General features: G+C 37.6%; 1 protein-coding gene across 5 annotated transcripts in view; it reads right to left on the minus strand.

The window, feature by feature from the left end:
* The window catches only part of Stag1 (STAG1 cohesin complex component), a 189,755-nt gene that overhangs the window by 90,202 nt on the left and 84,818 nt on the right, over positions 1–14,735 (minus strand). For 4 of the 5 annotated variants that reach the window (XM_070005473.1, XM_070005474.1, XM_070005475.1 and 1 more), the window contains one exon: positions 7,524–7,620. The exons of the other annotated variant lie outside the window; for it this stretch is intronic. In XM_070005473.1, coding sequence (XP_069861574.1) covers positions 7,524–7,620 — 97 coding nt within the window. The remainder of the gene's footprint in view (positions 1–7,523; positions 7,621–14,735) is intronic. 5 annotated transcript variants of the gene reach the window in all.

Here is a 14,735-nt window from a genome sequence, read left to right on the forward strand (position 1 = left end):
GATAGGTAACACATGAAAGTGAATGCTCAGACAGGAAAAACCAAAATATAGGGGGGAAAAATATGTCAGTGTTAACTATTTTCTTAAAACTACATGGGGGAATTCCTTCTATTTCAAGAACAAATAAATTTACCAAATGTTATTTCAGAAATTTACTAAATGTTAATCAGCATAACAAAATGTGAGCCATATAAACAGCCTAGAACTAAAACTATGCTTACCTCTAAGGGAAGCTGGCACATGTGGTTCACACCTATAATCCTAGCTACTTGGGAGGCTGAGAGCTGAGGATCACAGTTTGAAGCCAGCCTGGGCAGAAAAGCCCATGAGATTCTCATCTCCAACTAACCACCCAAAGCATAAAGTAGAGATGTGGCTCAAGTGTTAGAGCGCTAGCCTTGAGCCTAAAAGCTTAGGGACAGCCAGAGTCCAAGCCCCAGGACTAGCAAAAAGAAAAAAAGAAAACCAAAAAGACCTCTAAAGTGTATTCACCAAGTTTAAAAAAAAAAAAAAACCTTTAAAATAACACTATCTTAAGTGCTCGTGCATAAAAGAAATGTTGAGGAAACAAATTTACTCTTGAAAGTATTTGTAACATAGCTCTATTATTTTGATAGCACTACTCACTATGACTTAAGATTTCATGATGTTTTAGGAATGGAGCTCAGTGATAGAGATTTCCATAGAGCTCAGAGCACATGAGGATGCGGATTTAACCTCTAGAATGGGAAGTGGCAGGAGGGAGGGAGAACTGGATAGGGGTTTAAAAAAAAGCCATCTTGGAAAATTGCATGTATGTATTTTTGTGGACTAAAGCCTGAAATTTTAGGCAATTTAAGGGAGTTGAAGAATTCAAGATGATAATAATTATACATTAGAGAAAAATGCCAACCAAAATATTGTAGCCATATAGAACTGAATAGAGATAGAAGAATGACAATGAGTTCTACATATGACTCTTGGCCATTCACAGCATGGCATGGAAAAGCACTCACTGAAACAAAAGGTCAATGCCTCTCAAGTATGGGGCCATGGGTAAAACAGTGTGTGATAAAGAACAGCCAAGTTTAATTTCTAAGTGGGGAAGAAAAGGCACAAGGGAATTCGCCACATAAATTACTGGAATAACCGTCCTATTTCCAAGCATCTTATTTATTATACAAGACCGTGTATCTTGGTTCAGCTACAGAATGGAAGAGAAAAATCTTTGTCTGAAATACACATGATAGAGAATATCTAAAATAAAAACAAGAGCCAAATAGTAGACAAAAATATGAATCCCAATAAATAGTCAAATGAATTGTTCAAATACACGGAAAAAAAAGGTTAACATGCTTAGCTATAAAGAAAATAAACCAGTGTATCATATCAAGTGGTATAGCACTTGACTATTTTTGGATCAGAGAAACAAAGAACATGCTACACTTTATTATTTAAATAAAAACATTAAAAAGCAAAGCCAGAGATAAGTAATACCTTAAATAAATACCTTAAATATTCACAATTTGAGTTGTAATTAGTTTAACCTAAGTGTTTACTGAAAAGGAAAGAATTCAGAAGAGAAGGGTAAAGAATGGGAGGGGCAGTAAAGAAGCAAGAGTCAGGTGCTGTCACACCTATAATCCTACCTACTCAAGAAGCTGAGATCTGAGGATCAAGATTCCAAGCCAGCCTAGGCAGGAAAGCCTGTGAGACATTTATCTCCAATTAACTACCAAAAAGCTGAAGTAAGCGGTGACTCAAGTGATAGAGTGCCAGCCTTGAGCAGAAAAAGCCAAATGAGAAAAGGTAGCACAAAAGGAGGAGGAGGAGGAAGAGGAAGAGAAGAAGGTGGAAGAAGAAGAGGAGGTGGAAGAGGAGGCGAAAGAATAGTAATTTCATGGAGAAATACTTAAGCCTATAATTATGATGTGGGATTTTAACGCACCCTTCTCAGTAACTGTCAGAAGACGCATATAATAAATTAGGATGTAAAATGTTTAAAGTATCTTAACAATGCACATATTCCAACAAAAATACATAATACAGGTGGCCAAAGGCACAAGAAACACAAATTTAAAAAATAATTTAAAAACACCTGCAAATCCCATCCATACAAACCTTAAAAAACAATTTCACAAATTAAAAGAGACAAAAACTACATGGTTCATTTTTCTTCCTGGCCTCAAATTCAAAGAAACAGGAAATCGATACAATAGCTAGAAAACTCTCATGTTTGAAAACTAAGAAATATGTCTTTCACCATGCCTGATGGTATAGGCCTGCATCTAGCAATAGAAGACTGAGTTAGGAGGATCATAAGTTCAGGGTAAGTATGGGTTTAAGTGAAACTGGTCTAATTAAAAAAAAAAAATTCAGGCCCAGATGCCCTTAAAAGTAAATAAATAAATAAAAACTTGAAATGGAAAACAAACAGAAAAGTGTATCTGCATGTATGGATAATATGGTCTTGCTAATAAATAAATAAAAATGTCTAATTGTAATAAATCAAGCACAGTTGTCAGTTTAAAACTGGGAGTGGAGGGGCTGGGAAGGTGGCTCAGTGGTAGAGCGCTTGCCTTGCATGCATGAGGCCCTGGGTTCGATTCCTCAGCACCACATAAGCAAAAAGAATAAAAGCCAGAAGTGGTGCTGTGGCTCAAGTGGTAGAGCGCTAGCCTTGAGCTGAAGAGCTGAGGGACAGCGCCCAGGCCCAGAGTTCAGGCCCCACCACTGGACCCCCCCCCCAAAAAAAAAGAAAGGGGGAAAGCAGTAAGAAACAAAATGGTAATTATATATAACAATAAAAAGAAGAGCAGTAACTTATAAACTGTTCATGAAAGAGACTAAATGGCTCTCTGGTATGTGAAAAAGTACTCAATCTCAATAGCAAGCAAGGATAACAAAAATTAAAATCAGTGTGATAATTGGAAATCCACACAAGGTGTGTTTATTATGTGAGAGCAAAGACATGAACCCAACTGAATTCCATGACACTGACTGAAAATTTAAAGTGATATCACACTTGAGGAAAATTTGACATGATGTAGAAAGGGGAGAGGGTTGGTGGTGGGACTTGAACTCTGGGCCTGGGCGCTATCCCTGAGTTCTTTTGCTCAAGGCTAGTGCTCAACCACTTAAAAGCCCTGGCACCCCTTCAATTTTCTAGTAGTTCACTGGATATGAGTCTTAGGGACTTACCCATGTAATTGTAGCCCCTCTGAATGGTATTTTCACAATTTAAAAAGAGGGGTGGGGGAGGAGGAGAGGGAGGAGGGGAGGAGGGGGAGGAGGGGGAGGAGGGGAAGGAGGGGGAGAAGGGAGAGGAGGGGGAGGAGGACCTCAGATCTCAACCTCCTGAGGAGCTAGGATTACAGGCGTGAGCCACCAGAGCCTGGCTAGGCTACCTCTTTTATAGCACACCAATTCCATTCCTCCCACAAACTACACAATCTTGTGCAGGGACAACAAAATAACATGCATAAAAGGCAGCTCACAGTAGCATTGTTCATATTTTCCAAAAGTTTGAAATTTTAAAAAAAAAACTTTTTTCAGAAATTGCAAGTATAGTAAACAACAAAGGTGAGCTGAAAGCCGCCCGCCACAGGGGCTGCTGCCAAGGAACGCGCTCGCTTGTGGCCCAGGACTGTTTCTAACGCAGGAAGCACCGCATGATCCTTCCGTGCATTTGTTAAAAAAAACTAATGCCCCATTAAAAATTATTTGTTCTCAAAAAAACAAACAAAACCCATAGGAAGGATAAACAAACTTGTATTCACATAATGGATTCTTACAGTAGCTCTTAATACAAAACAATCTTCCTTTAAAGCGACACTTGTCAAATTCTGCCACCAAGGCTAAGGGAGGGCAGAAAGGAGTGTGCTACTGGTCATTAATTTGGCAGAGGTCAAAGATACTGGCAAACGTACTATAATGCACAGGAAAACCCACCACAATTAAGAATTGTCTGCCTCACATCAACAAGAATCAGTAAGTATTGTATAGGCAACATGAGATGAATCTCATAAACAATGCTTTAGCAGAAGAAATAAGAGTAGGTACAGTTATTAGCTAAAGAAACACAGGCATAACTATTTTGCTTAAGAACAGATTCACTAATGGTAAGGCTATGAGAAAGAGTAACCATTACAAAATCAAAGCAGTACTTATCTCAGTGGGAAATAAAGATGGCTGTAATGATGACAGTCACACCAGAGAGATTGGGGGAAGGGGGGGGGGGAGACAACAACTCTGTGATGTCCTAGCAATGCTCTTTTTCTTAATGTGAATTCTTCCTACATGGGGATACCTAATACAAACTTGTTTGTACATATTTTGAGCAGTCCACTATATATATAAAATGTTACAACTAAAAATAATTTAGTACCTAAGGTGCAAGCAGCTCATGCCTATAACCTTAGCTACTTATGAGGCTGAGATCTGAGGATCACGATTCAAAGCCAGTACGGGCAGGAAAAGTCCATGAGACTCTTACCTCCAATTAACCACCAGAAAACCAGAGGTGGTGCTGTGGCTCAAGTGGTTGAGCCCTAGCCTTGAGCTGAAGAGTTGAGAAACAGTGCCCAGGCCCAGAGTTCAAGCCCCACATCCAATAAATAAATAAATAAAATTTAGTAATACTTAACTATCTATATATCCCAGACATGTAAGTAGGTTAGAATTCATTAAATTCTGAAAACACCTATTAGTAAATGAGAAATATATTAGTTCTATCTCCCAATTGCAGAAATTTAGACAAAGGTATCAGGTCCATTAAAAACTGATTAATACAGGCTGTGCGCTGGTGGCTCACACCTGTAATCCTAGCTACTCAGGAGGCTAAGATCTGAGGATCGCGGTTCAAAGCCAGCCCAGGCAGGAAAGTCTGGGAGACTCTTATCTCCAAATAACCACCAGAAAAGCAGAAGTGGCGCTGTGACTCAGTGGTAGAGTGCTTGCTGAAAAGCTGAGGGGACAGCGCCCAGGCACAGAGTTCAAGCCCCACGACTGGCAAACAGAACAAAACAAAACAAAAAACTGATAACCCCCTCTGTACAGTATGTTCACAAAAAAAAATAAAATGAAAAAAAAAAAAAAAAAAACAAAAACTGATAATATAGTAAGGATATAAAACTAGTAAAGAAAATTGGACAATAAGAAACATGTTGTGAGCCGGGCACCAGTGATCTTAGCTACTCCGGAGGCTGAGATCTGATGCTCACAGTTCAAAGAGCTGGGGCAGAAAAGTTTGTGATATTTTATTTCCAACCAACCACCAAAAAGTTGCAAATGGAGCTGAGGCTCAAGTGGTAGAGCACTAGCCTTCAGCACAAAAGCTCCAGGACAATGCTCAGGCTCTGAATTCAAGTCCCAGGACCAGCACAAAAACCAAAACCAAACCAAACCAAACTACTCTACCACAATCCTCTGGAGCCTAACTCCAGTCCTTAGAAATTCTGGAAGTCAAGGCAAGATGCATACTTCAAAATTATTCCACAGAGGAACAAAGAAGTTTTGATGTGTGTGTATAATAACTCCCATTTATTAGTTAGAGGCGGGGTGCCAAACTATGTACTGAGAATGCCTTGGGACACACACACACAGATTTATATCAGCCCCCGGGGGTATTTTATTTATAACCATTATTTGGTATTTCTTATGCAACACAAAAACCTTATTAGTTAGCATCATTAATTCACATTTTCAGCATCAAAATATACAGACTGGACAGTATCTTATGTTTGAGAAGCTCAGTTTTCACAAACACTGACAGAAAAACCAAAGGAAAATGTGGGTGCCTCCAAGGACTGAGGACTTATATAATACCCAACAGGTACATGCACAAGTTACTAGTAGTTGATGGGTATACAGAAGCAGAATACAACTTTTCATACATTGCTTTTGTAAATGACTAGCAAGCTGTTAGGACAGTTTGGATATAACTGCCTAACAAAAGGAACTGAAGTTAATTTCTCTCAGCCTAGTGGTGGCATGAAAAAAAAAATTACTAAGACGTTAATGGGGCAACGAAGTGGGAAAGTTCAAAGAACCCTGAATATGTGCTCCTAGGTGAGGTTAATTCTGGCAATCCTGGGCTCAAAAATTTGGTTTGCTATTATGACATTTTTTAAAAACATTACATATTTGTTACTACCACAACCTGGACCTCTGTTTTGACTTGTATTTTACCATTGAGAGCTGCTCATGTGTTTGAATATTAATGGGCATGATGAGCTTAATTTCTATCACTGGTAATCTAATAATGCTCAATACTATCATTTCAAATTTATGTCATATGATATTATGAAATTTATGTTATTTGATAATTTTTTTCATTTTAATCTCTTTTTATTTCTTATTGTATTATACTCAGAAATTGTGTAATATCCTAAGTAAAACTGAAGATGGGCCATGATATCTGAGTCCTAAATTTATAATGTTTTGCCATTTAAGTTAGATAATGCATTTTTTCATGGGGCTTAAACTCTGGCATTGGGTGCTGTCCCTCAGCTCTTCAGCTCAAGGTGAGCGCTCTACTACTTGAGTCACAGCGCCACTTCCGGTTTTCTAGTGGCTTATTGGAGATCAGAGTCTCATGGACTTTCCTTCTCGGGCTGGCTTTGACCTCAGATCTCAGCCTCCTGAGTAGCTAGGATGACAGGTGTGCACCACCAGCACCCAGCTCTAGATAATACTTTAACAAGATATTTTTGTATAATTTTTGCATGCTGAAGGCCGTCACGAATGGGTAAAGTGTAACAAGAATTTTCCCTAATCTATTATATTTTACCATATTCATTAACATAATGAAACCCTGTTAGTCGATTTTTAAAAATAAATCTTGGAATATCTGGTTAAGAAAAGTTCTACCTAGTCTTGAAACAATAAAGTAGATTTAGTTTTGAGAGACGCCATTCTGACCAGTGATCTCAATAAAAGATCACTACTCTTTTTCTACTGGAAATCATAAAACAGTGATATACCAACTGATTTCCCATCTACAATATTTAACCTGTTAAGATATACCTAGAAAAGAAAAATATATAGTAGTGGGCTATTAAAATAACTGTAGACTTTTATTTTTGCAAATTGTCTTAGGAATTTCCAACTCATTATAAATTTAAAACCCAATTCTGATACTCATGGTTTTTAAGCTAAACTTAGCTGAGCTTCCAAAGTAGAAAAGTATAAAAATAATGACTGAACTACTGGTAATGGTAAAAATAATAAATGGTAACAGCTAGCACACTTCCTAATATAAATTTGACATACAAATAAGATTTTATCTTATAATCTAAAAAGAATAAAAATCAATAAAACTATGAAGATAGATTTTCACTCACAATCTGTAGAAACATAGAAATGTAATAACATATGGGGTGAAACTGAATAAAATTAATATCCTTAAATTACAATAGTTTTTTCTTTATCAGAAAAAGATCAGAACACACTTCTAAGATTAATTATATATTACTAGTGGGAGATGAAAAGTCACATGACTAGACTGACCAGCTCAATGTACACATTTATTTAACGTTCTGTACCTCGACATCCTGAACACTGGATAAAAAAGTTGATTAAATCCAGAAGTGCGATGTCCCTGTCTTGTTTATATGATTCAATCCAGTCGTCCACCACAGACTGTGGGAAAAAAAATATAAAAATGAAAAGCTCTAAAATCTTGGTATTATAGCAAATAGATTTTCCAAAAAGTTTTTGTGTGTGTGTGTGGGGTCTATTTGAACAAGAAAATTACTTACCTTAAACTATTTTTAGTAGTCAAATAAAAAGCAGATTGCCCTCTTTTTACTAAGGTTATTAAAATACATATTAGTGGGTCTCAATGACTTGTTCATAATAAGAGCACAATACAAAGTTCAATAATTTTAAGTAGATATGGATAATATTAAACCCATATTATAAAAACATCACAAAAATTAAGCCAGTTTCAATAGATATAAAAGCTTTCTGAGTATCAGAAAACCTAATCCATTAGTAGTGTATACACACTGGACACCACATGCAACAAGATGCAGTTTCTTTAGAAATGTAAAGAATGATTCAATAACCTGAAATCAAGTAATTGAATTTATCAATAAAATAAAGGAGAAAAATCAAATAGTTATACTTCTAGATCTCAAAATGGTATGTGATAAAATTCTGAAGTCAATCCTAATATAAATTTCCAGGAAAATTAGGGCTCGATAGGGATGGGATCTAGGTAAAAAATAAAGACAAAGATTAAAATATAATTAGTTATTGAAATACCCAAGATTGATGTAACCAAGTGATTCAATACAGTAATAACAGAAAAATCTGATAAGATAGCTGACAAAAGATAAACATATAAAATGGCTATAGTTGAAAAGGGCACTATAGGTTAAGTGGTAGTGCGCCAACCTTGAACTGGAGGACAGTGCCCAGGCCCAGAGTTCAAGCTCCATGACCGACAATAAATAAATAAATAAATAAATAAATAAATAAATAAATAAATAAATAAATAAATAAATAAATAAATAAATAGCTATCGTAGTTGCTGTAATTTAAAAATTAAAGCATATGTAGCCCCTTCACAACTAAAAATAACTAAGAAAAGGATTCAGGAGAGGTGAAAATATTAAGGGAAATTGCTTAAAAAAGAAAACAATTTTAACTGTATTTTTTTTTTTTGTCTTTTCTTTTTTGGTACTGGGGATCGAACCCAGGATGTTGCACTTGCTAGGCAAGCGCTTTGCCACTGAGCTACATCCCAGCAGAAAACAATTTTAGTAAGACTCATGTTCTAAATTTAAAAAAAAAAAAAAGTGGAAGTGAAGCTGTGGCTCAAAGTGGTAGACTGCTAGCCTTGAGCAGAAAGCTTGGGACAGTGCCCTAAACTCAAATCCCACAGCCAAAAAAATTAAAAAAAAAAAAAAAAGTTACAAGAACAACAACAAAGATATACTACTATAGAGACAAACTGTTTTCCCAACGTTGTGAGGCAAGTTCAACTTTTGGGCATTCCAGTTAAGATTCTGTGAAGTTTTCTTGGGTGGGAGTTGTGGGTGGGATCAAATGAAATGTATTTAATTGAAATAGTTGTAACATTTTCTCTGTATTTATACCAAGTAAATATGCTTCAATCTTAAGAAACATAGCTTTTGATGAATCTATTCTTTTCCAACCCACAGCAGACTTGTTCTTACACGTAATTTATATGTCAGGGGTGATCAGACTGTTAATTTTCTAAACAAGTATAGTAAAATCTAATACGGTATTGGATTTTCAGGGGCTACACCATCTTACCAGTACTAGCTTTTTCCAATTTTACCCATTGTGGGGTAAGCACACCCTTTCTTTTAGCAACTTTTTTGGAGAAGAACCCACTCCTTTCTTCCAAGTAAAAAGGAAGACTTTCTGTACATAATACCATCTTCAGATCTCATCACATTAGTATCTGGAAGGTTTCTTTGAAAATTACAAAAAGATGGTGGCAGGACAAGGTAAAAAGAAGAGGGGCTGGGAAGGTGGCTCAGTGGTAGAGCGCTTGCCTTGTATGCATGAGGCCCTGGGTTCGATTCCTCAGCACCACATAAGCAAAAAGAAAAAAAGCCGGAAGTGGTGCTGTGGCTCAAGTGGTAGAGCGCTGCCTTGAGCTGAAGAGCTGAGGGACAGCGCCCAGGCCCAGAGTTCAGGCCCCATGACCGGACCCAAAAAAAAAAAAAAAAAAAAAAAAAAAGAAGAAGAAGAAGAATGCTGAAGGCTCAGCTGTACTAAATGCATCAGCTAGCAGTGATGGTGAGAACCAGAGAGGAAAGAACTCATCAACTGTGTGACATGTTCACCCATGTGCACGTGCATGTGCATGTGCACACACACACAACCAGATGGGCTGGGCACTGTCTCTGAAATTTTGTGCTTGAGGATAGTGTTAGAGCCACAGCTGCTTCTCATGACTTTCCTGCCTGGGCTTGCTTCAAATCTCAATCCTCAGATCCCAGCTGCCTGAATAGCTAGGATTACAGGTATGAGCCACTGGTATCCTACCCTCAACTGACTTTTAGACCTAAAGCCTAACAAGAAGAGTCTTGTGACCTAGGTAAACATGTGGGGAACAAAGCTAAGGGAGAAGACATTCCCCAATGTCCAGATTGACCAATTGTCTAGCAGGCATTCTAATATGGCAACAATATTTTTCTTTGTTTTCCCAAATTACTTTTCCAATTTGTGCTCTCACCAGTTATATGTAAAGTGCCCAAAACATCTTAAATTAAGAACTAGCACGCTGTCAGAGGAATGAAATTATGTCATTTACAGGGAAGTCATTATGAGATTCAGAGGGTATCATACAGAGTGAAGAGCCAGGCCCAGAAAGACAAAGGTTTTATGTTTTCTCTCACACATGCTTAGGCCTAAAATACAACCTCTCATACAAACAAACACAAAAGCATATGCATATGCAAACAAGCAATCTGAGTAAAGTACCGCATGCACAGTAGTGAAATTACATAGTGTAAACGTTTCAACAACTGCCAGACAGTTTAATAAAATTACCACATTTAGAATGGGGGTGGGGAACAGGTAGGAGGGAAGAGGATAGGTGAATAGAAATACAAGAGTAGACAAATACAGTAATAATACTTGATGTGCACATGTGAAAAAGAAATGGAGAACTCCGTGTCACCAGTGGGGGAAACGGTAGATGGTGGTGGAAGAATGACGGAGGAGGAGACTGACCAGGATAAATGGATATGTTAAAACTCAACCCCCTTACACAGCCATCTAAAGACATAAAAATAGACATTATTTAAAAGACTCATGTGCTAGAAATTGCATCAGAAACATTATAATTTACTACAAAGATACTGAATGCTAAATAGATCAGAAATAATTATTAGTGTAAGACAAACAGGTATACATACAGCCATATTGAGAGATAACCTAAAACTATGATAAAGAAGATATTTCAATGTTAGAAAAATAGTATTACTGAAAGACGGTACTGAAATAGCTGATTATTCATCCAGAAATAAATATAGAAGGACCATGTGAAACCTCTCAGGGAAGTGTGGAGATACAGGAACGTAAAGATCTGAACTTGAGAGAGAGAGATGAACACTCTTGGGCTGGAAGAAACATTTACCAAGTATGGCATAGTCAAGAAGTAAATGATGTAGTATGCCTTAATGGAAAAGGCATTGGCAGGCATTAGAATTAAACAGGAAGGGAAGGAGGAAGGCAGACACACATAAAAGCCACCTCATAATCAAATTGGTAGAAATCTTAGGAAAGAAGAAAAATTTTATAGCAGCCACTGGTTAGATGCAGGGAAGCAAAGAATAAGAACCACAGCAAGCTTCCTATTAAGAAATATTTAAGGGGCTGGGAAGGTGGCTCAGAGGTAGAACGCTTGCCTTGCATGCCTGAGGCCCTGGGTTTGATTCCTCAGCACCACATAAGCAAAAAGAAAAAAGCCGGAAGTGGCGCTGTGGCTCAAGTGGTAGAGTGCTAGCCTTGAGCTGAAGAGCTGAGGGACAGCGCCCAGGCCCAGAGTTCAGGCCCCACGACCGGACCCCCCCACCAAAAAAAAAACTATTTAAGTTCAGGGACAATGGAATGGCCTGAGTAAGGAAAATCTGTATATTCAGTAATTCAGTCATTCTTATCTACTCCTGAAATAATCTTTCAAATAAAGGCAAAACACAACTTTTTAGACTTGCTAGACATGATGGTACAGCCTGCCTGTAATGCCAGTCCTTGGGAGACTAGAGCAGCAGATCAGTAATTCAAGACATGGGCTATAGCGTAAAATCACGATCCTCAGATCTCAGCCTCCTGAGTAGCTAGGATTATAGGCCTGAGCCACCGGCACCCGGCCAAGCAAAATATATTGAAGAGGTCAATTTTGAGTTACGGAACTAAAGAAATTTGAACTGTCCACAATATTTACATTTTTAAGAATAAATAATACTTTGAGATCAACAGAAAACTATCTGGATAAATACAGAAAAGACTCATTCTTCTGGTGAGTAATTTAGTAATAAGCGAATCTTACATAAAATGTTATCCAACATTTCGAGTTGAATCACCTTTTATTTTTTTTTTTTTTGGGGGGGGGGGGGGTCCGGTCGTGGGGCCTGAACTCTGGGCCTGGGCACTGTCCCTCAGCTCTTCAGCTCAAGGCTAGTGCTCTACCACTTGAGCCGCAGCACCACATCCAGCTTTTTTCTTTTTGCTTATGTGGTGCTGAGGAATCGAACCCAGGGCCTCATGCATGCAAGGCAAGCGCTCTACCACTGAGCCAACTTCCCAGCCCCTTGAATCACCTTTTAAAAGTAATGTTCTAGGTAGCGACTGGGGCTCTGTGCAGGAGATGAGGAGAAACTTCATAGAAGAAACAAATAGGAAAAACGAACCCAGTAAGTCTATTGAAGGTATGAATAATATTACTAATGAGTGTGACCTAAGTCACACATAGAAAATACAAGACCAACAATGACAGAAGGCATACTTTTTTCAGACATACATAGATAGTACCAACATAACCCATAAGTCAAATGTCTAAAGAATGAAATAATAACAGAAAATGTTCTCTGACTGTAATAGACGACTTTGAAAGCAACAACAAAAAGGCACCCAAAGTAACTATGAATGTGATAGTTAGAAAAAATTTTGAGCTGGTGTGGTGGTACATGTCCGTAACCCCAGCCATAGTGACTTGGAAAGCAAAAGCCGGAGATGACAGCTAACCCAAGAAAGATGGTGAGAAACAGTCTTAAAAACAAAAGGGTTCTGCTCAACTGGGAGAGGCCTTGCCTAGCAAAACTCCTGAATTCAATTCTAGAGGGAAGAAAGGAATATTTTAACTGAAGGTAATGAAAATGTACCAAAATTTCTAACAGCAAAAACAGTTGTTATAGGAAAAAAATATTTAAAATAATTATTTGAAATTTATAGTTAATTTAGAATTTATATGGAAAAGAGTTCATTGATTTAAATGACTTAAGCTACTGTCTTTTATAGTGGACTGTCTTTATTAGTGATATCAGAAAAAAGGTACATAATTTAATTTCATAAAAATTTCTGGTAACATGGTGCCAGACCCTTAAAAAGAAGTCAATAATTTTGGAATATCTGTATCACAAATTACAGACACATAATCACTGTGGAACCTAAAAGTGGCAGGCGGCTCCACTGGCCTCCAAACATCAGTACCCAATCAACAGATGAGAAAACTGTGAAAAACTGGATCATCAATAATTTTTGGTTAAGTCAGGCCTTTCAGTTAATATTTCATTAGCAAAAACTTGTACAGTAGTCACATCTGAATAGAAGAGAAGTAAAAAGTATATTCTCAATGGGCACTGGTAGATTTTCAGGAGGCTGATGTTTAAGGATAGCAGTTCAAAGCCAGCCCAGGCAGGAAAGTCCTCGAGACTCTTATTTCTAATGAACTACCAGAAAACTGGTAGTGGCCCTAGACTCGGAAGTTGAATGCCAGTTTTGAGCAAAAAAGCTCAGGGTCAGTGCCCAAGCCCTGAGTTCAAACCCCATGACCACCACCCCCCCCAAAAAAAGTCTCTGTTAACAAAGACTCTCTTGAAACTTTTTTCAACTTATCTCTGCCAAAATCTGTGCCTGCGGTTATTAATATTTGATAAATCACATAGAGAAAATGATTACCTGCATGGACATTAGAGTTTTACTCTTGGGTCTACAAAGAAATGCTTCAATACATTAATGTATTCATACAGTACAACAAAATGTAACTGGTAATACAAAAGTACTGAATCTGTATTAGCATTAATGGAAAAGAAGGTTGTTTTGACAAGTATAAAGGAAAATATATAGTGTTCTTATTTAAAAAACAAATTTACATACATACATACACACACACACACACACACAAACACACACACTCACAGAAGCATAGGAAAAGGTATAAAAAATTCAAACCATGGTACTGATAGGTTTGCACATTCTCAAACCATTCCCAACAGTTTAATTCTAAGACTTCACAAAAAAAGACGATCTTTGAGAGCTCAGCCTTAGATCCGCAGCAAGAAGGCCAGAAGGAAGTATGTGAATCAAAGATGAAGAGCGACAAAAATCATGACTTCCGCTATTACAGTGATTTTATATTAGATTTTTGTAGTAGAGGACAGCTTAATAATTTATATTGAACTTTGCTCTACAAGGAGTTTGAGGCAGTTAAAGAAAAGCACCTTAAAAACTGAGCGAGAAAACCAAATGTTAAAGCTATAAAGTACACGTGAGCAGAAGCAGACGGGCAGGGCAGCAGGTAAACCTGAGCTGTACCCGTGCCTCTAAGCTTCCGAGAGAGCCTAAGGTCAGCTCAATCTGGACATCTATACAGTACACTGAGGTCATATTCTTCAAACTCCACTAGGTTTACATTTTCCAGGAGGCAACTTGATAAGACTTTGGCTAAATGGACTGGGGCATAGAAAATTAGTATTCTACACTGCTGCTTAAGAAGAAATTCATTTGCTTTGGAGTTAGACAAGCAGATGGCAAAGATAATACAGTAGCTTGAAAACTCAAGACTCTAATCAGACCAAGTCATGATGGCATGTCCCAGTTACTAGGGAGGCAGAGATTCAAATCTGGGAAAGTGGGAAAGAGAAAAAGACCCTCTTCAGGAATTGTAAATCAGAGACTCGTGGTCTTTCAAATGATACATCTCTGTTCATTAAATATATAACTGGTTTTTGTTCACTATAGCTTTTAGTGGTATCACATTTTCTCAATAAACT

The sequence above is a fragment of the Dipodomys merriami genome, unplaced genomic scaffold (genome assembly GCF_024711535.1).
Source record: "Dipodomys merriami isolate MVZ:Mamm:240054 unplaced genomic scaffold, mDipMer1.0.p SCAF_68, whole genome shotgun sequence".
Lineage (NCBI taxonomy): Eukaryota > Metazoa > Chordata > Mammalia > Rodentia > Heteromyidae > Dipodomys > Dipodomys merriami.